Here is a 27217-nt window from a genome sequence, read left to right as displayed (position 1 = left end):
TGTGATCTACATTCTTTTCCATGGAAAGTTACAAATAAGACCACTTTAAAGCACACTCTATTGGCCATGCGTACATGGGCAAATTCAGCTCTCAGGGCGGCTTCCATGTTTCTACACAGCTGGTACTATATGATCCCTGCTGGTTTGAATGAAGAAAAGCTATCCTTAGGAAAGAAGTGGAATCCTTTTATTTGATGAAAACTTTTCCTGAGGAAAATACTCAGGTGTATCACAACCTGGATAGTGTGATAAGAAAGAATTGTAAAAGCATGTTCCAAATCTTGTATTTACCATCCTTACGCTTTAGTGGCAAAGAAAAAAACCCAAACTACCAGAAAATCCTCTTCTCCAAGATGGCCATTGTGTCCTGAAGTTTGCTTCAACTTGTGCTGAGACTAGATAAGGGGTAACATTAAGCATCAACTATAGCCGTTTTAAGTATATAAAAAGAGAGACAACGCAATCCCTTATCTTCAAGAAGGTGGACAGTATGGTCCCCCTTTAAGGGAAGTGAGAGTGCCACTCCATTCTGCACTAGTCAGACCATCCCTGATGTGTGGGGTTGGCTCTGGGCACAACAGTGTATGCTGAAATGGGTCCAGGAGGAAGTCCAAGCTGATGAGGGGCACAGAAACTATCCAATTTCAGAGATATCTGGAGAAAAAAGGTCTGGAGGAACAAGAGTATCAAGAGCTATCTGAAAAAGGCTTCAGGTGAAATAAGAAACAAAATGAGAGCCAATAGATAGATACTGGGGGAAAGCAGATTTCAGTTCAAAATTCAAAAAGAATGTTTGTAGTCATGAGAGCTATCACAAATGGAAAAGGTTCACCTCTGGGAGGTTACAATCTCCCTGTCTCTGGAAGAACTGAAGTAAGGGTTAGCCATGTAGTTACAGGGGACGCTCTCAAGGAGCCTCCTGAATCAGGTAGAAGTTGAATTTGATGACTTCTGAACTCCCTCTAACCCTGAGATCCTAGGCTTCTATGCCTTTTTACTTCCCTGACACCTCATATTTAATATTAAGGCCAATAACTGAATCTTAACTAAAGCAACTTCTAGATAGAAGAGAACATGGCAAAGAGTGACTCTGAAGCCTTCACATATTGGGAAGATAAGCTCATGTTGGTGGGCAGAAGTTTCCTCCAAATCTGATTTTCACTTGAAAGTTTAAATTTCTCATTTATAGCAAATGCTTATAGGTTGTCTTCCTTGAAGTGACCAGCTCACTTAATTTTGGAGAAAGAGTCTGCCAAATACCCAAGTCAGTTGTTCTTTTAATTAATGATGATGTTCCACGGAAAAGTGGCTACTTGAGCTTGCAACTCAAACAATCCCACGAGTGCCTTTTCCTGAGACAACCATTATACTTGGATATCTTAAAGATGCAGATACTGAACTCACAGAAGTTGCCAGAGCGCACACAGCTAAAGCTAGGATTTGAACCTAGATCTTTTGGTTTTTGAAGTTCATGCTCTTTCCAGTATTTTACCCTGAAACCAATAAACAACACAAGAGTGTATCCCCAAATAAAGGATGGAGGATAATTAACTAAACATGCCTACTTATAATAAAGAAGGGCATCAGGGTATTGCTGATTTCTAGGTTTCTCCAATGATCCTTAGTTAGGAGTCTTAGCTGCCCAAAAGAATTCATTATCAGATCTCTCCTCTCTCTAGCAACAATGCACTATATGGAATTGGAAGCTGATTTGTAAAATATAAGTAAGTCCAGCTTGTGTGTGTGTGTGTGGTGGTGGTGGGGTATGTTTGTGTCTACATGACTAGAACATGAACAATGGAAAAGAAAAAAGGAACAGGGGGAAACCCATTTGGTTTATCAGTTTCCTGGACTGGGATCTTGTTTTCATTCATGGCAGTGTATCATTGGCCTTGGCACAGTTTCTTAGAGGATGTGTTCTTTATTAGCTTTGCTCAACTTGGCTGGGTTCAGCTGTGTGCTGCCAGCTGGGTTGATGCCAAGGCTGAAACTCCACTCCTCTAAATTCAAGTTCACTTAATAAAGCATGGGTTGTCTCTTGCTCTGATCTAGCTCAGTTAACACTTTCAGTTCTCCAGATCTAGCTCCTTCTCTCTCTCCTGACTCTAATTCCTACAGCATGGAGAGAAGACCTCTGCAACTATAAAGACTTTTCATGTTTTCCTGGGGACATTTTGGGCTGATAAATCTATAGAGTGGGGAAAAGAGAGGATAACAGAATCATGCATGATGGGACCACAAGCCAAATTTAAGAACCTTCTACTACTGACATTCAAAGGAGTGACGGACCTTAGCTGTGTAGGGCAATAGGTAAGAGGATTTGGGAGCAGTTTCTGCAAGTGGAGGGCTATGTGTTTTCAGAAGATCTGCGAACGGGTCTGGTGAAACCCAGGACCCTCCGAGAGGCAGCATGGAGCACACTGTGATGAAGCACACACTCCTCAGCCACACCGTCCATCACATGAGCACGTTCCAGCTGTCCTTAGCGTGAGACAATGAGTCCCGAGAGCTTATCGTCAAACCCCTGCCTTCCTGCCGTTGCACCCTCAAAATCTTGTTTTTTCTTTGGTCTGTTTAAGAGTTTGCCAAGTTTTCCCCACCTTCCTGATATACTCGAATGCTTATGTCTTTCCTACTTAGTAAGTCATTATTGAGATTAGAACTGTGATATGTCCTCAAAAAAAAAAAAATCATCTCTTTAATTAAGGGAGAGAATGTAATTATGGAGGGTTTGTATTACTGGTATCCAGTACGGCTTTCCTAAAAACCACATACACTTATTTAAAATAGGGGATTCTGCACGTTGACATTGGCACACAGTGGTGCTGTAATAAAAGCTTGCCAGAGAAAACTACACGGGTCTAAGAACTCTGAAGACAACAGCAGGTGTGGTCAAGTCTGTGAGGTGCTTAAGTCACATCTAACCATTTGCAGGAGTCTGAGAGATACCAGCTGTTTCATTACATGTGCCAAAAACTTGCTACCATTCTCAGGCATCTGTGGCTGGTGAAGGCCAGGGAACTGGGCAGAGCCAAGGAGCAGCTCCAGGAAGCTGGAGGAGGGGCACGAGGCAGGACTTTTCTGCCCCTTAGGCAGATATAATTAGAATCAGAGGGAGAACCCCGATCCCTGCTTCCTGATCTAGTGTCACTCATGTCATTCCCCTCTTTTCCTATTTCTATTTGTGTACCATAAGCATATAATCACAAGAAAGCCAGTTACGGGAGTACTGGTTCACTGCACAAACCTCATCTCCTAAGTATGTGTATTTTTTCTGACCAAAATAGAGCATTTAAATGCTTCTGTGCATAGCTCCCTTTTCTTGGGACGTCCAGGCATCTCAATGCAGACAGAACTAGCACACGGTGGGCATCTGCCATGTGCTACTCAGTGCCGGGCACATGCACGCCCAGTCTCTCATTTCAATTACTCGATCAACCTGGGAAGTGGGCACTTCTCCCTAGCCTCCACTGAGTGCAGCATTACTGAAAGGCTGCTCTATAACTGCCGGACACACGGATGAATAAAGGCCAGAGCTTGGTGTGAGTCGAGTACAAGGCCAAAGCTGGAATAATGACAGGGATTGTGTGTGCATGCATGCAAGTGCGTGCGGGTAGGAAATGGTATATTAAAGAAAGGCAAGGCCTGGAACCAGAATATCTGAGAGGGTAAAAAGGAAAACAGCCAAAGAGCCCAGAGGCTGTCCTCATTAAAGGTACCAAAGAATTTGTTTTGTTTATTAATCCGTGTGCCTGCAACTTTTCTGACATGGTTAGTGAACACACCTGACTAGTAGGACGTATCAACTGCCAGAAGTTTCCTAGAGAGAGGACATTCTCCTGTTTGCTGTGGCTTAGTAGCAAAAGAAGTTGGGTGGAAGGGCAGGTGTAGAGCCATACAAATGTTTCTGGAGATGAGTGCCCTTTGCCACTCTTACCTTTTTTTTTTTTTTTAAGAGAGAGAGAGTGAGCGAGTGGGGCAGGGGAGGGAGAGAGGGAGAGGGAGAATCTTAAGAAGGCTCCACGCCCAGCGCAGAGCCTGACATGGGGCTCCATCCCATGACCCCAAGATCATGACCTGAGCTGAACTCAAGAGCTGGTCACTTAACTGACTGAGCCACCCAGGCGCCCCTTGCCACTCTTACTTTTGGTCATAAGATTTCCCAAATTAAAAAAAACAGAACATTAAATAGATTTTAATCTGCTGTTAAAATGAGAGTAGTACTCTCACTTTTGTAATTAAGTGAATAATGGCTTTAGATGTTGAATAGAAATGGAATCAGAATACATAGCATGATCTATTTCACTCAACAAATTATTATTGAGCCAAGTGCTGGGGCGGGATATAAAGATGAAATTAATAAATTAGTCCATATAACAAGGACTCCAGGCAGTAATGAATCCTAACTTCCTAGACAAAACAAAAAGAGGAATTTTAGCTCTCTCATTAATGCTTATACTGAAAAACTAGCAGTATTTTACGTGTTGTAGGGGTAACTATTTGTTATGTAAAGAAAATAGTTGCAACAGGAGTTGAACTGTAAGAACTCATATTTTGGCTTTTTATTCAAGAATATGCCCCCCAATCTTTTTGTCCTTTTCACCACAATGTCACTGCTTCAATTCTTTCACTGGAATATTGTAACAGCTTATTAACGGACATCTCTGCCTCCAGCTTCTGGAAGCCACCTGTCCTCTCATTGCTACCAGAATGGCTCTTCTAGAACACAAATCTGACCTGTGACTCTACTAATGAAAGTCCATTCAATGGCTCTCATTGCTTTTAGGACAAAGACCCCGATCTTTAGAACAATCTAAAAGGGGAGCTGTGCACTTCCTGTGTTACTTGCCCAGCCTTTCCTCTTTCTATTCCTCTCTTTACACTCCGCAATCTACTTGTTTAAACATTTTTTTAGGTCCTCAACACATTTTTTTTTTTTTTAAATCTTGGGCCTCCACTCCTCTGTTTCCACGGCTAGCTAGAATTTTTCCTCTATCTCCCCATTCTTACGGTTTCAGCTTAGATGTCACTTCCTTTGGAAGCCTCTTCTGACCTTCACCTTCCATCCTCCAAACTAGATTATGGTCCCTTCTGTATTTTATTACTTCAAAGCTAAAATTCTCTATTTGTCTATATGCTCCCCAAACTAAACTCTAAAGGGAGAAGCTCCATCAATTACGCCAGTGACTAGAATTCAGCTGTGACTTGACAGAACTTGAACGAATGGATGGATGGCTGAAGAAAATCAGCCTATCAGCTGACCTACATGCTGTGACCTACAGTGTAGCCTGGGTTGTGTTATTCTTGCCTCTACCCTAGTTTTTCCCTGCATAGTTTAGGATTACAATTTAACCAACCATTGTTCTGACCCAGAGTTCCAAAGTGACTATAGTATAGTTTCCTATGTAGTTTTACAAGATGAAGAGGCCATCCATAAAGTACGGGAAATACTTTTTAAATGCTTCACAGAAACAATTGGAAGAGACATTCTGAAAGTTTTGTTTTTAAGCATCAAATTCTTACTCTCTAGACCAGAGTAATTCCTGTACCTCAACCACAGCACTGAGTCAGCTTTTGAAGTGTTCTCTTTATATGATGTCACAGGTAGAAAGGGTGGAATGAAAGGACAGAGGAGGCCTGGCTGACCTTTCACCCCAACAGGTGTGCTTAAGGGCAGCACCTCTCCTGGATTCCCATATTTGTATCAGCAATATAGAGAACAGCCAGACCCAGTTTACACTTTGTGAAGTCACAAGAGACTGAAGTATAATCCAGATAGCAATATATTAATTTATAATAAAAATGTAAAGATGAAATAGCTTGTATCTCATGTTCTCTTCCTATTGTAAAACTGCATAGGAAGCTAAGCTATAATCTAAAATGGGCTCGCCAAGCTTGAAATCAATGGGAGGGGGAGTTAGGTGGGTGGTTATGATGGTGAAAAGCCTAATTAAGCATTATAGTCATGCCAAGTAGACTGAACTCTTTGTTTTTAAAAATTTTTTTTAAAGATTTTATTTATTTATTTGACAGGGAGAGAAAGACAGCAAGAGAGAGCACAAGCAGGGGGAGCAGCAGTGGGAGAGGGAGAAACAGGCTCCCTGCTGAGCAAGGAGCCCGATGTGGGGCTCCATCCCAGGACCCTGGGATCATGACCTGAGCCGAAGGCAGATGCTTAACCAGCTGAGCCCCCCAGGTGCCCCTGTTTTTTAAAATTTAAAAAGTAAAGCTTGCTTCTGTTGCAGTTTTATGTTAAGTCACACACAAAAAAAGCGAGGAGTTTACAAAAAAAAAAAAAAGAAGCTTCTGCCTTTTATAACCAAGTACCCTGGATTAGTTTGCAAGCTTGGTATTTGCTGCTTATGAGAGCTGGCTGGGCCCCAGGAGTTCAGAAGCTCTAAAAAGGATACTACTTCTTAGCTAAGGAGAAACAGCTGGCATGCAGGAGTCAGAGAGAGGCAGAGCCCTAGGCAGGTGGGGGGCAGAGCAAGGTGGTAGGTGAGCTGGACCTGGAATCAAGCCAGAGATAGTCACAGGAGTCACTTGTTACCCATCCCCAAGAGCAGAAACGGACAGGATCACAGGGTGGGAGGGCCCTCAAGGGTCACCTAGTTCAACCTCTCACATTAGGAATCACTTGCTCAAAGACATAACACAAGTTTGTGGCCCAGTTGGAACGAGACCCCATTTCAAAGCTCTCATCATATACAGCACGGCTTCTTTCCTATTTCCTATCAGGATCCGGAAGCCAAAGTCCAGGGTCTCAAATGAAGCTTTGAAGAAAGCCTGAAGGAGAATGGGAGAGTACAGGGGAGACGTGTGAAGGCAATATGGCTCTAAATGGCCCTAACAGCTGGCCCTACTGGAAGAGCTCCATGACTTCTCCCTCTAGACTCAGATATCAAGAGAACTAAGTCACTTAATCCTCTGGACTTCACTTTTCTCATGAATAAAATGTATCTGAGAATAATTATAGCTGGTTCAAAGTTACCAGGAATATAAAATGAAATAATGCATGTAAAAGAACATTAAATAAAATTGGTTATTTTTTCCTACTCATTGCGAGCAAGAAACTATCTCATGTTACTCTGAGTTTTTTAACACTTGCCCACTACTGACCAGAAGGTAGGAAGGGAGGAGGAGACAGTATGATTAGAAAGAGAACAGGCTTACACAGACAGAACATCTTGTTTTGAGAAATGAATTGAGTAACCGCATTTTTTCCACATTGGATCACTTGCTCCCTAGCCAGGACACTGAGGTGGCTCAAGTTCTGCTGTTACTGAAGGCTACACTACAGAACCTACTGAGGGTATGGGGTGGGGGAGGGCGAGGGGGTCATCGGAGGAGCCCTGGCTGCTGGAATGATGACCGAACGACCCACTCTGGAAATGCCAACTGGAAGAAGGTCTCTCTTCACCTTCTGAGCCTGGGCCTTCTGGTCACCTTCTGTTACCAATCGGAGCTATCCACGGACACACAGAAGAGGATAAAAAACAGTCAGCAAACACCTCTGGAAGCGTCAACCACAGAGTGAGCCGTATTTCTCATCAGCGGGGTGCACAGTCAGAAAGGAATGCCCACCCACGAAGACTCCCAGCTCTTCTGGCTCTCAAGATGGCCTAACGGCTCAAAGAGATTTACCAATCAAAATAACACAATTCTCTAGGCAAGAAAGTGAGAAAATCAACCTACTCACTGACCACAGCCTGGAGCACTGAGGGTTATCCTGTTTGCCTCCAGGAAACAATAACGACTCCGCCACTACGTCCGACGCACGAGGCACGTCTCTTCCTGCGGCTTCCCCAGAGACACTGCCTCACAGGCTTGCGGAGGGACAGCCATGGAGTTCTCCCAGCAACCTCAGGCACTTGTTTCTTGCAGCACAGAGAGGAGGAGCACTTTGCTGAGGCAAGAAGTGTGCCTCCCCGCCGCCCTGCCCCCACCTCAAGGGCTCTCCACCTCAGTGCTGCCCACTTCATCCCAGCAACCCTCAGCTCTTCCTTGTCCAGTTTCCACGGCGCCACCCATTCTCCATAAGCAGCCCGAGTGATTTTTTAAACAACAGCTTTATTGATAGATACTTCACATACCATAAGATTCACCCTCTTAAAGCATACAATTCAGTGTTTTTAGTAGATATACAGAATGGCAGACACCATCCCTATCTAATTTTAGAAGATATTTACCATCCCTGCACTCATCAAAGTCACCTCCCATTTCCCCTCTCCCCCAAGTCACCGGCAACCACTAATTTACTTTTGTCTCTGTGTTTCTGCCTCTTCTGGACATCCTATACAAATGCAGTCATGCCATGTGTGGTCTTTTGTTATTGGCTTTTTTTCTCTTAGAATAAGGTTTTTCAAGGTACATCTGTGGTATAGCATTATTTCGGGACTTCATTCCTTTTTAATGCCAAACAGTATTTCATATGGAGATACCACATTTTATTTGTCTGTTGGTCACATGGTGGATACGTGGGCTACTTGGACTTCTTGGCTACTATGAATAATGCTGCCATGAACATTCACGATACAGTTTTCTGCGGAAAGGTTTTCTATTCTCTTAGGTGTACACCCATGAGTGGTATTGCTAGGTCACAGGTAACTCCATGTTTAACATTTTGAGTAACTTCCAAACTGTTTCCAAAGTGGCTACACCATTTCACCATCTCACTAGCAATGTCTGAGAGCTCCAATTCCTCCACATTCTCGCCAACACTTGTTACTGCCTTTTGATGATACCATACCCACGGGTGTGAAGTGGTATCTCCTTGTGGCTTTGATTTGCATTTCCCTAATGGCTAATGATGTAGAGTAGCTTTTCCAGTGCTTATTGGCCTTTTATGTATCTTCTTTGGAGAAATGTCTATTCAAACTCTTTGCCCATTTTTTAACTGGGTTGTCTTTTTCATTGTTGAGTTGAATTCTGGATACAAGTGCAAGTGACTTTTTAAAAGTAAACCAGATCTTGTCACTCCCCTACAGAGTGCCCTCTAACGATTCCCCAGTATGTTTAGAATAACATCCAAATTCTCACTCTGGCTTTCGGGGTCCTACCGGGCTTTGCCACTTTCCTCCTCGCACAGTGCATTCCAGTAGGAGCAGGCTTCTCTCTGCCCCTGAAACACATTCGTTCATTCATGTCTCAGCACCACGGTATGTGTGTCCCCTCCCTGCTTGGAATTCTCTTTCTTGTCATTCAATTCAACTGTCACCCTTTCAGACAAATTTTCCTGAAAAGAAACTGTATCTAAACAATCTCCCCCCTCCACCAAGAGGAACAAGGAAACTTTTGGGCATGATGGATATGCTCATTATCTCGACTATGGTTATGGCTTCATGGATGTACATATATGTTGAAACTTTTCAAATGGCATACTTTAAATATGTGCCATTTGTTTCACTTCAATTACACTTCAATAAAGCTATTAAACAAAAACTCCCTTCACGATCACTCCTCCACTGCCACTGCCTCATCATACTTGATTCCTGAGGAGAAACTGACGATCGGAAATCACCTCGTTTATTTCTTGATTTCAGTGCTTATCAACCATCTCATCCCACTAGAACAAAAGTTCCAGGAGGGCTGAAATGTTTTTCATCTTTGTAACTGCTGTATTCTCAGCTTAGCTCACAATTAAGTGCTCAATAAATATTGGGCGCCCTGAACGAGTGAAATTGACAGAGGTTTAGAAAAGAGACTGACAGACAATACAAAGGGTGGCTTTCTAGCTCCTCAGATTAACTAGTACTTTTAGACATCAGGGATGAGGTGCAGCTATCTCAAAGTCTATCCTGGATGATGTCCAACATCATCATCATTAGAAATAAAATTTACTGTTCAACTACTCTGTGGTACTCTTCAGTATTTTATATATACTCTTCCACTGGGAGTGGTTATTTTTATGATAGCATAATAATAATAATGTGGCATAATATACATTATATAGTAATTGTAATAAATATAATATAGCATATAATAACTATAATAATAGCAGCAATATAATAAAAACATTTGTTTAGCACTGGCTATTTGCCAGATTTTATGTAAGCATTTTACCCATGTCATGTCACTTATTCCTCACAATAACTTTATGAAGCAGGTGTTCGCTTACGGACGAGGAATTTGGGGTTTACAACTAACTGCCCAAAGCCACGTGGCTGGTAAAAAAAGGCAGAGCTGGGACTCAAACCTACGTCTGTCTTGATGCCGAGCTCATGCTTTTCCCGTTGTGCTACAGTGCTTCTCAAGTGTTCTGATGACATGGTGCTACTCCAGCTCATATACAAAGCCCCTGAGTCCTGACACAAGAGGTGCACCCCAAGATGATACTACTCAAACTCCGAACCAGGTCAGGAACGAGAGTGACAGAGAGGAGAGGCTAGGTGCCTGAGAATAAACCAGGATATTTAGAGCGAGGAACTTTTACTTTATCCCAAACTCCACATCTAGCTTCCTTTGACATTTAATTCTTATTGTTTCTGATTACTCTCAGGTAGACTTTGGTTTTTACCTCAGTTGCCTACTAGTGAGGTTTATCGAAGAGACACCGCCTGTGGGAGATCCAGGCAATCCCCATTCCCAACTTGGGTCCTGATTTCAAGAGCTCACAGATGAGCCTTTACCTTTCGTGCCAGGCGGCTGTAGGTTGTCTCCGGTCAAGGAGCACCAGCCCACAGGGAAGATGTCCCGGGAGTCGAAGCGGCACCAGTAGTCAAAGGCCCCTCGCCACCCGTCAAAGGTGACAAGCACCTCTGAGCCCCGCACCTCCCCAATAGTGGCTGGGCAAATGAAATGAGGGTTCTTCCTGTCCACAGCTTCTAGCTTCATTCCCATTTTGAAGAAGTTGTGGGAAGGCGATGGTGGTTCCTAGATGAGAAACAGAAATATGCAGACCTAGATGCAAAGACAGAGGATGCTGTGGGCCAAAAGACCGCTACCAAATTTGGATGATGACTAAGTGACCAGCTGCTCTGTAAGATTTATAATGAAGGTTAGTCTTTGTTTTAAACGAATTTCAAAGGGTACCAAAGTATTACTTCTTAAGTCCTAACATTTTACCATTTTTGATTCAGACTTTTTTTTAAGAAATAAAAGGTAATAAAGCTGAATCCCTTTTGTGCCCATTCCTCATGCACGTTTTCATATTTTACTATATATATTCATATCCATTTGAATACTTTAAAATTTTATATAAATGGTATTATACTGTACATATTCTACAACTTTTTTGTCGTTAACATTGTGTTCTTGAAATTTACCTACATTGGTAAATCCAGCTCCAATCCATTTCAAGTGCTAACAGTATTCCATTATATGTGTATATCACTACTTATTCATTCTTTTTTTAAATTTTATTTTATTATGTTATGTTAATCACCATACATACATCATTAGTTTTTGATGTGGTGATCCATGATTCATTGTATTCACTCTCTTTTGACAGACATTTAAGGTCATTTCTAATTGTTCACTATTTCAAGAGTTTTAATGACCATTCTTGCACCTGTTCCTTTGCACACACGTGGGAGGGTTACTTTAGGGTACATATGCAAGAGTAGAATTTCTGGGTTATAGGAGAGGTATATACATCTTATGCTTTATTAATATTGTCAAATTGCCCTCCTAAGTGGTTGTAGCATTGCACACTCTCTCCAGCAGTGTGGATTTGCAATGTAGTTGCAAAGATAAAGTTCCCAAAAAGTGTTGTACAGTCTGTTCTTTCCCTGGTCTTACACTCTGATCCTGCACCAGTAACACCATCCTATTAAATGGATATCTGGTAGAAAAAGTCCCCTACTTTGTCATTTTTTAGTATGGCTTTGGCTATTCTTTCTCCTTGATCTTTCACATGAATTTCATATGATCTTTCATATGAAAGCTGGTTTCATAGAATCAGCTTTTCAAGTCCACAGAAAACCCTTATTTGGATTTTGACTGGAATCCCAGGGAATTTATAGATTAATTTAGGAAGAAATAACCTTTGTATAAATGATATTTAGCCTTCTCATCCATGAACATGATAGTATTTTCCATTTATTAAGCATTCTTTAATGCAGATTCCTTCTTTAATATGAATTTTTAAATTTTCTCTATAAATATCTCATGCTTTTTACTAACATTTTTCTAGGCATATTATAATTTTATTGCTATCCTAAGTGCTATCTTTTAAAATTTTATTTTTCAGGCCACTTGTTGCTATTAAATAGAAATGCAACTGATTTTTTAAAACTGATCAGCTGATTTAATACTAAGTAGCTTATGCTGATTCATATGTCAATTTCCTTGTCTGATTGATTTATCAATTACTGAGAGACATGTACTGAAATATCCCGTAGCAATTGTAGATTTTCCAATTTGTCCAAATTCTGTCAAATTCTGCTTTCATATTTGAGGCAATGTTTTTCAGGAGCATGTACTCTTTTATCATTAGATAGTGGCCTCTTTAGAATGTCTTTCAGCAACAAAGTCTCCTTGCCTAATGTCAGTATGGTTAGCACTGGCTTTATTTTGATGAAGATTTGCCTAGTGTTATCTTTGCTTTTCCTTCCAACATTTTAGTGTCATATTGCAGCAGTGTCTCTTGTAAACAGCACGTAGTTAGATTTAAAAACAATCTAATTGTATGTCTGAACTGATAAGTTTAAGCTCATTTTTGTGATAACTGACATATTTAAATTTATTACAGTTATCATATTGCTTACTTTCTATGTAACTTGATTTTTCCAGGTTCCTTTTTCCCCTTTACAATCAATTGAATTTTCTTCCCTTCCCACTGTTCCATTGATTCAGATGTTAACCATTCTACTTATAGTCTTTCAGTGGATCATCCCCTTAAGATTTGTAACTGGATAGTTGACATAATTAAATCTAAACTCATCTTTATGTATAGTCCCAAGCAATATAAGGACCTTAGACTATTTTACCTACTCCTGAGTTAATAAGTGTTTGATAATTCAGTTCCACATTGTTATTATACTTAGTTTATATGGTTATAGGCACTGCTTGATTAGCTTTACCCACATGTTAAGCAATCTTTCCTCACCATTACTTCTTCATTCTTACTTTGTGGGTTCAATTACCTTCTTCCTGAAAATGTATTTTCAGTTGTTTTTTCAGCGTCTATGTTAGTAACTACTTGTATAGTTTGTTTGGAAATGTCTTGATTTTACATTCATTCTGAAATAATAATATGGCTAGATATAAAATTGTAGGTAGACAACAATTTTTTCTCAGTACTTGGAAGATACTGTTCTATTATCTTTTGGTTGGTACTGCTTCTGTCTGGAAATGTGCTGCCAGCCTACCTGTAATCCTTTGGAAGGTGTTCTGTGTGATTACTTGTTCAGATCTTTCCTTTGGACTTCAATCATATCGTGATGTTTTAAGGTATGTATTTGTCTTTATTACACAACTCCGGAAAATTCTGCTAATATCTTCTTGAATACCCTTATTCTCTATTCTTTCTAATTAATCTTTCTGAAGTTCATATTCAGCATATATTGGACCTTCTAATATTACTCTCCTGTCTCTTCTCTTTAATATTTTCCAGTTCTTTATCTCTCTGCACTGCGTTCTGGGGAAAGTCCTTATACCTGTCTTTCAGTTAATTCTTTAAGTCCTAGTTTCTTATATACCTACTCATTAATTTGTTCTTTTAATCATTAAGTTTCATTTCTAGATGTTCAATTTGTTTTTTTCAATATTTTCAGAAATAGGGTTTTGTACTTCTCTCAATTTTTAAAGTCCTTCTTTTCGTTCTTTAATCATTTTTAAATACTTAATTTATAATCTCTATCTGGTGTTTCTATTATCTGAAAGCCATTGGGTTATAGCCTTACTGTTTGTTGGGTCTACCGATGTCCCAGCATGTTGGATTTGTTTTGAGAGTTTTTGAGGGCTCTGAAATTCTGAAATGAACACTCATCTTCAGTGGTGCTTCACTTTTGGGACGTCTATGACATTGGGTTGAAAGCAACCAAACCATCTGGAGAGGCTCTGGGTTTGCCTCTGCAGGCACTCAGAAATATCTCCATATAGCCCTGAAGTTCCCAGACAACACAGGCACTATATCTGAACCATGGACCTACATGGGCGAAGACCACTTTATTGGAGAAAGTGACTCCATTTTCACCCCTCCCTAGAACCCAGAGACTTTCCTTACCAGTGTTAACAGTCTTTCCAAGAAGGAGTAACCAGTTGAGGGACCTGATCTGGTTGTCTACGTGGCAGTCTCAGGCCCGTTTCCCTGCCTTGCATGGGCCCAAGTGCTCATCTATCCTACTGTGGCTGTTAAAAGACAAGATCCTTAGAAAGTAAGACTGGCAACGCCCCTTAAGGCATTTACAGGTGCACCATATACACTTAACACTGGATGTCCTTCTTCATTCTGGCCTCTGGAGAGTTTTCTAACTTTCTGGTAGCTTGGCAAAGCATGTAAAAGAGTATTTGTTGGTCTCCCTCCCCCACCAGCCCACCATTTTGATATATTCTGTAGTGAAAGGGTTTTTAAGTTGCCCAGTACACTATATTCTGGGAACCATATAGTGCTCTTAGGGTTTAGACTTAACTAGCAGCATAGGCAACTCTAATTCAGTCTCCTTTACCCCATTAAAGAATTCAGCTGACAGCAGACTGATTGCTTCATGCCTTAAGAAACAAGGAAGAATGGATACAGGTTTTACATCCCTCCTCCACGACTTACTAGCCATGTGATCTTGGGCAAGGTCTTTATTCAAAAGTATTTGTTTCCTTAACTATTAAATGGAAATTGTAATTCTTGCTTCAGAAAGTTAACTGTGGATATTAAATGAGATGGTGTATACCAACTCTAAACATACTGTAGACATTCAAAAAATAGTCTCCTTCCTTTCTCTTTGTTTAGCATATGGACCTTAGGGAATTCAAAGATCTAGGATGAGAACAGCTCCTTTAGATTTATGTTATATTTTATGTGTTTTTCTGATAAATACATTTTAACTTCTTGACAACCCTGTGAGACAGAATCCCACTTACAGATGAGGACAAAAGGACACTGCTTATTATTGGCAGAGCTGGGACCCAAAACCCAGGAATCCTGACTTACAGTGAAATTTCCTCCAGAGACAGTTGCTGCTTCCTAAGATACTAAAAATCCTCCCTCTGAACTAGTTTCTGAGAAGGCATCGTCAGGCCATAAATATAAAGTAGACATCAGGGGCTTAGTAAATCAAAGAATGTAAGCATTTGACCTTAAGCAAGTGGTGATATCTGAAGGACACCATACCTTGTGGAAAATCCTGATGGGAGCCATCTCTGCTCCATTTAGTGTCTTCAAAAGGAACATGGGCCAAGAGGAGGCATTCAGCCGAAATCCTGCAGCAAACATAATGGGCAACAGATAAAAAATATGTTTCAAAAGGAAGTGGTGATATCAAGTTTTCCCTTGGGAATCCAGCTACTCCTGCCACAACCTATGCTGTGATAGTTACAGAATCACAGACTGTTAGGAAAGGACTTAAAGGTTAAATAGAAGAAATGCCTCATTAGACAGCCGAGGAAATGAGGCACGGGAGAGGGAACGTAACGTGCCCAATGTAATGTTGCAGAGTAAGCAGTGGGACAAAGTCCCCAACCAACTTTTCTGACTCTATGACAAGTATTATAAAATATATATTATAAGGTCTAAAAAGCTTTCCTTGAAAAGTCCAAAATAGATGTGAGGTAGGATTAACCAATACTTAGAAATGATCTAGACAGTAGAGTGTGAAAGGGGATAGGATAATCTCTTAAGAAGAAACCAAATATGTCAATGGATACATCCAATATACAAGTAAATCTTTTTGGTTTATTTCAATATAAACTAACTCACTATTTCTCTCTGTCTCACTTTCTCTTCCTTTCTCTCTCTCTCTCTCACACACACATACAGTACAAAACACTTTCTGATACTCATTTTTACTTAAACAATTAAGGATCAGACAATGATGAAGATGGAAGGGATAATCCTCTTCCCAAAATACACATTTTCCAAAAGAGTAAAAAGAAGCCTAGAGAGATTGTCCATTGTCGTTCAGCAAGTAAAAGCAGTAAGACTGTACCATTTAATTAATAAATTGTAAAAATAAGATTGTTATTGTAGTTCAGTCTTCCAAATAGAACTTCGAATGCTTCCTTCTATTTGGCTTCAACTATCCTGAGATACTCAAAACTAATGCTTTTTAATAGTCTCCCCATTAACCTCAGCTTCCCATTCCTGACAAAACAACAGACAGGCGGCATCAAAGCTGCAGAGCTGGAAGTAACAACAACTATTACTCCTGAGGACTTTACTGTGTACGTGACACTGTGCCGATCGCTTTCCACAGACCATCTACTACTCCTCAAGACAACCCAGGGAGGTAGATATTATCTCCATTTTATAGATGAGAAGAGAGGTATAAAGTAAACTTAAGATTTCGAAGTGAGCAAATGAGAAAGAATTGAAACCCAGGCAATTGGACCCTTCAGTCCACACTGTGGATTATGCTAAACTATCAGTGTGCAGGTAAAATGAGAAAGGAAGAATCAGCTTTGGGGGTTAAGTATTAATTAATAACTATAATTAAGGGGGAGGACATGAAAAGAGAGAAGAAAATGGAAATAAGAGAGTTACCACCCCACATGATGGAAACTTTGTGTCTCAAAGCTGGCTAGGCTAAGCTGAGCTCCCCAAGGTCAGGAGAGGTCCTGGGACAGCTCATTTATATCAACGATGGTGACAGCGATGTGGATGTTCCTATTACTTCACCTAAAACTGCTACTGTTTTACTTTTTTGCTTGCCTCGTCTTTTTTCCTTCTGGAAAAATTCTATGTGCTTCAGTGGGGGTGTCTATCGTGTGACTGTACCAACCTGGCCATGGAACAGAATATGATGCCATTTGCAGGCATCAGACTCCCCCCACCAAGAGTGTGTATGTATGTCCCAAGTTGGGGCAACTGTTTTCTGACATGATAGGCATGTTGGAGGACAGTCTTTCTTTCCCTGAGATCATGCCTAGAAGGATGTTTGTAGGTTTGGCACTGCTATATGGAGAACATAACTGAGAATAAAGCCAAGGTAGAGCAAGGGATGGGGAGCCATGAGAGTGTTTAAAACCCTGTATCCAAATACACTCAGCAGCAGGCCTTAACTTCTTGGTCATACGGAGTCAGTAATTCCTGCTTCCTCCTTTCCCCTCCTTTAACCTGGTTTGAGTTGTTTTTGTACTCACAGCCAAAGGAGTCTTGACTACCACTTTCCTTTGATCAGGGTAAAAAAAAAAATTAAATTTCTTCAGAAATTCAGGCCTGGTCTGTGTGTGAGGAAAAAACTCTCCTGAGGTCAGGCAAGGGCTGATGCAAGTCAGACCTAGAGCAGATGTGCCGTGAATTGTCCACTACACCTCCAGGCAAGGCGAGGCAAGGCACAACTGTTCTAGGGAAATGCTTGCTATACCTTGATAAAAGGGAGGAGTAGGAGGAATGACTGCAGGATCAGAACACTCAGATTCATGTCCTTAGTTCCCAACAAGTGCCTTGCCATGTAATTACCAATTCCATTTTTTTAGGAATGGGTTACTCCGGAGCTTCTATCTCACCTGGAACTTGAAGAGCTAAAAAAAAAAAAAAAAAGTCCTCTCAGCTCTAGGAACACTTATGATAATATTATAATAGCTAATTCGTATTGACTGCTTATTATGTATTAAATTCTTCACATGCAATTTCTTTCTGGATATCTGAAATAACACCACGAGGTATGTACTATTATTATCCCTTGTTTGCAGAAGATGAAATGGAAACTCGAGATAAATACCTTGTCCAGGGTAGTAAGTGATCAATATTGCAATATATGATGGTCTCAAGCCAGACCTCATGGTTCTTAGCTATTCTGTTTCACTACCTCCTAGCAAGTTCCTTCAAGAGTAGCAGGGCAACACAGAAATGTTACCAACCCAAGGAATTACTGAGGGACATTATTCCCCAACCCCTAAGGTGATGTGGGACCCCCCTCCAAATTCAAATGTATCCATAATCTGTCTTGGGCAGTCACAGATAGCACTTTAACATGGAAAGGGCCCTCAGAGACCATATAGTACAAAGATTTTATGTTGCAGATTACAAAACTGAAGTCGAGAGAGGCTAAGACACTTATTTGTGGTCACGTAAGTTGCTCTTGTAGAATCAGGCTGGAGCCCTAGGACTCTTCATCTGGTTCTCTTTCACTATACTATCTATACCATGCTGCCTTCCAAACATTTACTACGCACATATGCTGTGCCAGGCTCTATGTGCTATATACACTCTAAGTAGGTTACCTCATTTAATCATTATTACAACTCTGTGAATTAGATACGAGAAAAGGAGCACTGGTTCAGGAACCAGGCTGCCTCAATTCAAATCTAGCTCTGCCACTTACCTGATGTGTACCTTATGGCAAATTACAAAAACTCTCTCTGGCTTTAGTTTCTTTAACAATAAAGTGGGATAAAAATGGTAACTACGTCAATGGATTGTTCTAAGGATTAAAATAGGTTAAGACATGTGAAAGACTTAAAACGCAGCCTCGTATATAACAAGCGTTAGATAAATGCTAGCCATTACAGATGGAAAGGCTGAGCTCAGAGAAATGAAGTAAAATATCCAAGGTTACTACGCTAGTAAACAGCAGAGGCAGGATTTAAGCCCAATTCCTCTGTCTCCAGAACCTTCATGATCAGTCAGCACATTAACGTGTTCAAATATTTCATCACTCAGCCCTACCATACTGTTTTTACTGGTAAAAGGAGTTTGGGTCATAAATTTGTGTAAGAGGGAAGAGAAGAAGAATACAAAGAGTAATCTGAGGATCTCCTCGAATTAAACAATGGCCTAGGGTGCTTGGGAGGAAAAGAACAGGTGGGTCAGAAATCCTAACCTCTGAAAATGGGAGCACCTCCATGCTCGGCCCTCGTTCTCTTCTTCTTGGTCTCCAGTCTCTTGGAAAATAGGACAGCCGATTTATATCCCCAGCTCAAACCTCTGCCCCGAGTTTCATGCTCGTATTTCCAACTGCCTTGTTCTGCAAGTCTACTTGGATGCTAAGAGGTCTCAAAATGAGTACATTTCAAGCAGAACTCTGGATTTGCTGCCCACCCCAACTTGCTCTTTTCTCCAGTCATTTCAGCTCACTGAATGGTACCATTTATTTAAACCCAGGTGACTCAGACCAAAAGGCCTAAAAGTCACCTCTGATTCCTTCCTTTCTAGCACCCCTCAAATACAATTAGTCAGCAAGGCTTGACAGCATGTGGATCTTCAAACCATCTCTCGCCATTCAAGATTTCTCACCCACCAAGGACCACCCCTGATCTAAGGCCCAGTCACATTCTGCCTAGAATATTCTAACAGCCTTCTAGCTACACTCTCTGCCTCTACTTTTGCCTCCCTACTGTCTATTCTCCACATAACAGCCAGAATGATATGTTTGTGTCTGTGTGTGTTTTTTTAAATATAAATCAGATCACATCACTGTTATGCTTACATCCCACAACACAAAAGAAATCTATGGTCTTCAGGTATGTTAACAAGGCTTACATGGTATGGAACTTGCTTACTTCTTATAACTCATCTCCTGTCACTCCTCTGCCCCCCATTCACTGATCTTTCTGTTTCTCAAACACATCAAGCTGTGTCCTTCTGCCTCAAACACCCTTCCCTTTCTCAAATCTTTGTTAGTTCTTTGCTGAAATATCATCTCAGAGAGGCATTCCTAGACCATCTTACCTAAATCCTGCTCCCTTTTATTTGTCCTTAGCCCTTATCATTGTCTGGATTTTCTTTCTTTTTTCTTTGTAGTGTGTATGTCTTTTCCAACTAAAATATAAACTCCATGAGAGTTTTTATTGAACAAAGGAAAAATCCCCACTTAGTAAACAGGTACCAAGAATCGATGCATACTTTATCATGTTATTCCATTTAATACCCACAAAAACCAGGTGTGGCAGAGTTTATGAATGATCTGGCAGGTGAGGCAATTGAAATTCAAGGTTAAAAGTCAAGGAAGAGCAACTCACCAGTGGCCACATAACTAAACTTGTAAGTGGCTGAGCTAATATGACAAAGCCAGATCTCTTTAATTCTAAACCCAGGCATGCTGCAAATGTTCTATGCTTACTTAGGATTTCTTTTAAAAAAAATTTATAAAGAACCAGTTATAAGGAGCTTCCAGATATTCCCAAGACAATGGGACTATTGAATAAGTTAGGATCCAGCTGTTTAAACCAACCTTGACCTGAAGAAGCTCTGGACTTAGATGCAGATCAGCCAGGTCTAGGATTTAATCAAAGTTCATGCCCTCTGGTGGCGAGTAACAGAACAGCACTCACCCCAGGAACCACGTGGTTGTGGGCTCCACTCCCTACTCTGCCATTGTCGCATCTAATAATTCCAAGCTTTGTGAAGTTATTAGACTCTATGGCTGTCAAGATGATTCCCAACTCATTCTCTTCTCCCAGAGGAGCTTCACATATATGTACATCTACAAATTCATGTGCAGAAATATGCCACGAACTCACTGTACAACCCTGGACAACTTACTTCCCTTTCCTTGTTTCTGTATTTGTCAGATGGTGACACTGGCCTAAAGCCGTGCTTCCAGACTGGGGTTAAGTGGACGATCACAATTTTACCCCACGCATGAAAGAAAGGAGAAGTGAAACGGGCAGAGAGGTGCCGACCACACTGTCTTCCCTGAGGAAGGAGTATCTGGCCTGACTATCTGGGAAGTCTGGATTCCGTTTAGTTCTGATAGGTCTCTATCCCCATATCGGTGGTACACTCCCATATACACTCGCAAACACAAGTTAATTCAGATTGATTTAACTGGGGGTGGGGGTTGTGACTAATCTTGAGATAGGTATATGTGTACATAGGTCTGGCAGGGTCCTTGCTGTAGAGAAGAGGGGGTTTAGTGAATATTTTTAAGACACCATGGTTAAAGTAACTTCCAAATTTTTGGGTTGACCACCCCCAGAGGTTTTAATAGAGTTCAAGTTCTGTGATCATAAAATGAGATGTGTATCTTTTTAAAACCCCCTTTCTATTCACAGGCCCTGGAGGCTACTTAGCAAGTGGAAAGACTGATCAGTGACAGGAATATACAAAGGGTTCCTTTCAAGTCAAGGTACCACATAGACCCCAGAGCATGTGACCAAGTTTGCTGACTAGGCACTTTGTCCTGGGATCCTGACACACTTGACTAGGGGCCTCACCAGAAGCCAGCTTCTGTTTTAGACCAAGGACTCTCAAACGTGGACATTGGAATCCCCTGAGGGAGCATTAAAGACTACACTGGTCCCACCCAGAATCATAAATTCTGATTTAACTGATCTGAGGTAAGGCCTAGGCACTGAAATTTTTAAGAGGTCTCTGGGTGATTCTAACTGGCAGCCAAGTTTGAGAACTAGTGATCCAAATAGTCTTATTTAGAAGAAATAATCAGTCTTGAGTAGAATAGGTCAGTAAAACAAGAGAGTGTGAGGAAAAGGTTGGCAGCATTGAGTTAATAATGTCATCTGAGGATCATTCTACCTTTCCACCTTTTCCCCCGGAGGACTCTGCAAGGGAGTATGAATGTTCCCTTTGTGAACAGCACACACACACGCACACGCGCACACACACACACACACACACATCATACAAGATTTTACAGAAGAATGCTCTTCTAGGGCAATGTTTCCCAAATATAGACCAATTTTGTTAGAGTCTCGGGAGAGTCATTTTACCATGCAGAATCCCAAGCCCCATTACCTAGAGATTCTGATTCAGCAACTCTGGGGAGAGGTCCAGAGGAGGCCTGGGGAACATGAACACACACACATATATATGTATAATTATATACATAATTTATTTAAACTTTTTATTTTGAAAAATCTTAAACCTAGAGAAAAGTAGCAAAAACAGTACATGAACAACTATGTACCCTTCACCTAAATTCAACAACTAGTAACATTTCACCATATTTGCTTTCCATCTATCTACACACACTTTTTCCTCTGAACTATGAGGAAGTCAGAGACACAGTGACACTTCACCCCTAAATACATCAGTACATTTGTCCTCAGAACAAGGACATTCTCTTTTAAAACCGTAATAATGTCATACCCAAGAAATTTAATTCAAAATATCCTCAATTGTCCCCAAAATGTCCTTTATAGCTGTTTAATTTTTTAAATACAGGAGCTGATCAAGAATTACATATTGCATTTGGTTGTCATGTTCCTTTAGGCCCCTTTAATCTAGAACAGTCCTGTTGCCTTTTGTTTTTTTTTTCATGAAGCTGGTATTTTTGAAGAAGAGTGTGGGCTAGCTGTTTAATAGAATATCCCACAACTTCGATTTCTTTCTGATTGTTTCCTTATGATTACATTCATACTAAACAGTTTTGACAAAAATACAAGTGATTTGAATACTTCTCACTTCATTACTTTAAGAAGCACGTAATGTCAGTTTATCTAATTACTGATGATACTAAATTTGATCACTTGGTAAGGAGTGACTGACGGATATCTTCATTATAATTTCCCTTTGTAATTAATAGGTAATCAGTGGGGAAAAACACTGAGATTATGTGAATATCCTATTCTCTGATAAGCTTTTTTACCCAATGGTTTTAGCATTCATTGATTACCCCTGCCTGAACCAACTGAAATGGTGGTTGCAAAACGGTAATTTTCTATCATTCTTTCTATATTTATTAGCTGGCATTCTGTAATTAGACCTCTCCCTACAACTCTAAAATTTTTTTGTTTCTGTACACTAGGGACCCATGGATGCCAATACCATTATTCTTTTGTTTTCATTATTTTTCTGATATTTATATTGTTCCAATTTTGGCTGGTCAGAGCCCCTTCAAGCTGGCTCCTATGTCCTTCTGATATGTCCCCATCATTCTTTGAGAATTCTTTTCTTTCTGGCATAATAGAATGTTCCAAATTCACCTTACATTTTCTCTTCTGCTCAGTCTTGAAATCAGCCATTTCTCCAAGGAGCCATGATTCCTTCTAGTGAAGAGTGGGATTTAGAAACCACATTGGTACTGAGGTGTCATTACTTCTAGACCTTTTCAATGAATAGAGTTTATATAATTATAGTACAAGTATATATAAAATTATATACATTTTTTTAAGTTACGAGTTCATATAGATACCTCCCATTCAAATTCTGTATTACAGGGTTCTTCATCTTCCCCCATCCCATATTTGTATCTTATTTACTCATTTGCTCTATCTTCAATGTATGCAAAATAGCTTCAGATGATTAAGGTAAAATCACTAAGATTAAGAAAACATCAGAATTTATTTGAAGTTCCATTTTTTTCTTTGAAATATGTCCCATTAAGGGTATACTGTGAAGGTTCTGTGTTGAAGTTATTTGAATTAATTCTTTTTTTCAATGTTGTTATGATATCCATTTGATAAACAGTTCAGTTTGTTGCTGTTTGTAATCAATTTTGTGTTATGATTTGTTTTTCTGGTTTCATTTTATTTTTTGAGTAAAATAGTTACATAACACAGAAGTTAAGAGAATATAAAAGAGTATTCTCAGATAAGTCTCACTCTCATTGCTATACTTTCTACCCTACTCCCAGACACTCCCAATAGGTGACCTTTTCATTATTTTCTGGTTTAACACTCCTGTGTTTCTTCTTATAAAACTAGGTATATAAAATATGTAATTTCGTGTATAAAATGTGCATGTGTGTGTACACATATTTCCCCTTCTCTTTCTCAAAAGTAAGTGGCATTAAGTACATTCACACTGTTGTGCAACCATCACCACCATCCATCTCCAGAACTTCTTCATCTTCCCCAAGTGAACTCTGTACCTATTAAACAATAATTTGCCATTCCTCCCTCCCCACCAGCTCCTAGCAACCACCATTCTATTTTCTGTCTCTATGAATTTACCTAAATTAGGTATCCCGTATAAGTGGGATCATACAGTTTGTCCTTTTGTGACTGGCTTATTTCACTTAGCATAATGTCTTCAAGATTCATCTACATTGTAGCATGGGTCAGAATCTCCTTTTTAAGGTTCAATAACACTCCACTGTATGCATATGCTACATTTTGTTTAGCCATTCTTCCACTGATAGACATTTGGGTTTCTTCAATCTTCTTGCTATTGTGAATAATGCTTCTAAACATAGGTATATAAATATCTGCTTGAGTCCCTGCTTTTAATTGTTTTGTCTATATACCCAAAAGCGGAAATGCTAAATCATATGGTAATTCTATTTTTCATTTTTTGAAGAAACGCCATATTGTTTTCCATAGTGGCTGCACCATTTTATATCCTCATCAATAGTGCACAAAGATTCCAATTTCTCCACATCCTCACCAATACTTCTTATTTTCTATTTGCTAATAGCCACCTTAATGGGTGTGAAATAGTATCTCAGTGTGGTTTTGATTTGTATTTTCCTAATGATTAGTGATGTTGTGCATCTTTTCATGTGTTTATTGGCCATTTAGAGAAATGTCTATTCAAGTCCTTTGCTCATTTTTAAATCTGGTTGTTTTTTATTGTTGAGTTGAAGGAATTTTTAAAAAATATTCCAGATATTAACCTCTTATCAGATACATGATTTGCAAATATTTTCTCCCATCCCGTGAGTTCTCTTTTCACTGTTAATATTGTCCATTGATGAGCAAGTTTTTAACGTGATGTAGTCCAAGTTAACTATTTTTTTTTCTTTTTGTTGCCTGTGCTTTTGGTGTCATTTCCAGGAAATCATTGCCAATTCCAATGTCATGAAGCTTTTCCCCTATATTTCCCCCCAGTAGTTTTATAGTTGTAGCTCCGACATTTAGGACTATCATCCAGTTGGAGTGAATTTTTTTATCTAGTGTGGAGGTAAGGTCCAGCTTCATTCTCTTGCATGTGCATATCCAGGTGGCCCTGCACCGGTTGCTGAGAATCCACTGAACTGTCTCGGTACCGCTGTTGAAAATCAATCGAGCATAAACGTATGAGTTTATTTCTGGACTCTGAAGCCTAATCCACTGATCTATGTCTATCTTTATACCAGTACTACATGTCTTGAGTGTTGTTGCTTTGTAATAAGTTCTGAAATCAGAAAACGTGAGTCCTAGGTAGAATGCTAATTTTTGTCAAAGGTCAGATGACTTTCTTCCTTAGCTATCTTAACATGGTGAATTTCACTAATGATTTTTCTAAAGTTAAATGTTCTTTTCATTCACAGAAAAAAACCCACTACTTTGCTTTGACAAATTATTGTTATAAATATGTTGAATTCTAATTCCTAATATTTTAAGATTTTTAATAGCAATATTCATACATGAAATTGTATGTATGTGTGTGTAACTTAAATCAGACTTAGGTTATCAAAATTCTACCTGCTTCATAAAAAGAACCTGCATGCTTTCCTACTTTTCTATGATCTAGAACTGAACTGTCCAGTACAGTAGCCACCAGCCACACAGGCTTTTTAACTTTGATTATAATTAAGCAAAATTAAAAATTTAGGTCTTTAGTTGCAGTAGCCACATTTCAACTGCTCCACAGCCACATGTGGCTACTGACTACCACACTGGACAGCACAGATGCAAAACATTTCCATCATCACAGAAAGTTCTTTTGGGTATTACTGACTTACAACAAGTAGAAGGAGAAAATCTGGTCTTTAAGGTTTTGTAGGATTCCCCTGTTAAATAACCTGCACATAGTGCTTTGCTGTAAGTGCAATTTTTTTGAAAACTTTTATATGTTTCTTATGTATCTGTTTAAACATTATAACACTATTGGGGTCAATTTTGACAAACAGTATTTTACTATTTCATCTCGCTTTTCTATTTTATTTACATAGAGTTATTTCCTCCCTTTGTCATCTCTACGCTTGTGTATCTGTGCTTATTCCTTTTTTTTCTTTCATAGACTAAGTAGTGGTTTGTGTATTTTGTGTATTTTTTCCCCAAAAGACCAGTATTTTGATTTATTGCTTTTTTATTTTCTACCTCATTAACCTCTGTTTTATCTTTATTTTTCTTCTTTCTTTTTATTTTCTTTGTATTGTGAGACTCTTTTTCTAGTCTTTTGAATTGGGAATTTACATCCTTAATTTTTATCCTTTCAGCTTTATTGATGTCAAGTGGTTAAAGCTATCAGTTTTCTTCCAATCACTGCTTCAATTAATCTCAAAATTCTGATATATGTTTATTATCATTACTTTTTAGGAATTTTGCAATTTTGGTTTATATTTCCCTTTCCAAACAAGAGTTGCTTAGAGTTTTAGATTTCAATGTAGAAGGGCATTTAGCAGGGTATAAAGTTTGATATGTATACATATATATGATCTACCTTATTCATTAAAGTCTTTTTTTTTTTTTTGGTACCAAATTATTTGAAGGAATGGTACAAATGAAAGAAGTTAAGTAGATGTTTTGGTACAACTTATAGAAAAGAAAGTCTTTAATACCTTTACTTTTTGTCCTCTTCACCTGCCTTGACTTGAGAGGTGTGTTAAATTTATTAGTGTGTTCGTCTCTATCTCCCTGCACCTACCATAATTTCTGTTTTGTGAAGACAGATGCTTTGTAATTTGGTTCTGAAATATTTTTAACTATTACATAATTTTCATTATGAATTGTGTCACCATTAAACATTTTAAAATAAAGTGGCTTCTTTGTCTTGTTTGATAAATCTTGGTCTGAATTCTATCTTGTCTAATACCAGAACTGCAATCTCCACTATTATATTGTTTGACTTTCCTTTGTATATCCTTGATCATCCTTTCATTTTTAGTCTTTCTCATTCACTTGATTTTAGGTATGTCTCCTGTACACAGTATAAAGCTGGGTTTCACTTTGAGCACCATTCTGAAGATTTTTTTCTTTCAATAGGTGAGTTAAAACCATTTACATTTATTAATGTAAATTACACATTTGGTCTCAACTCTCTCACTTTGTTTTATTTACTCTGCTTTCCATATTTAGTTTATCTCTTTCTCTGTATGGTCTGTTCCTTGATCTTTTTGTTCCTTTGTTATTTAGGACATTTTGGAACTTTGTTTTAGTGGTTACCTTTATACTAACATATTTTCTAATGTCCTTAATTTACCTTTTCCTCATTTAGGCTTCTACTATTTGGTTTATCAGTTTCAGGTGATATCCTTTGATCCCAACTAAGGATATTACAGGAGGAAGGGGGTTTGCT

General features: G+C 39.4%; 1 protein-coding gene across 12 annotated transcripts in view; it reads right to left on the bottom strand.

Annotated features, from left to right (window-relative positions):
- SCMH1 (Scm polycomb group protein homolog 1) overlaps positions 1 to 27217 on the bottom strand; it is a 178387-nt gene that overhangs the window by 70852 nt on the left and 80318 nt on the right. For 8 of the 12 annotated variants that reach the window (XM_032431609.1, XM_032431592.1, XM_032431641.1 and 5 more), the window contains 2 exons: positions 15269 to 15357; positions 10629 to 10872 (listed from right to left, as the gene is read on the bottom strand). In XM_032431609.1, coding sequence (XP_032287500.1) covers positions 10629 to 10872; positions 15269 to 15357 — 333 coding nt within the window. The other 4 variants (XM_032431631.1, XM_032431632.1, XM_032431667.1 and 1 more) reach the window with 4 other exon arrangements.

Source organism: Phoca vitulina, unplaced genomic scaffold (genome assembly GCF_004348235.1).
Source record: "Phoca vitulina isolate PV1807 unplaced genomic scaffold, GSC_HSeal_1.0 scaffold2, whole genome shotgun sequence".
Lineage (NCBI taxonomy): Eukaryota > Metazoa > Chordata > Mammalia > Carnivora > Phocidae > Phoca > Phoca vitulina.
The sequence above is the reverse complement of the archived record's forward strand: the minus strand, read 5'-3'. Positions and strand labels throughout refer to the sequence as shown.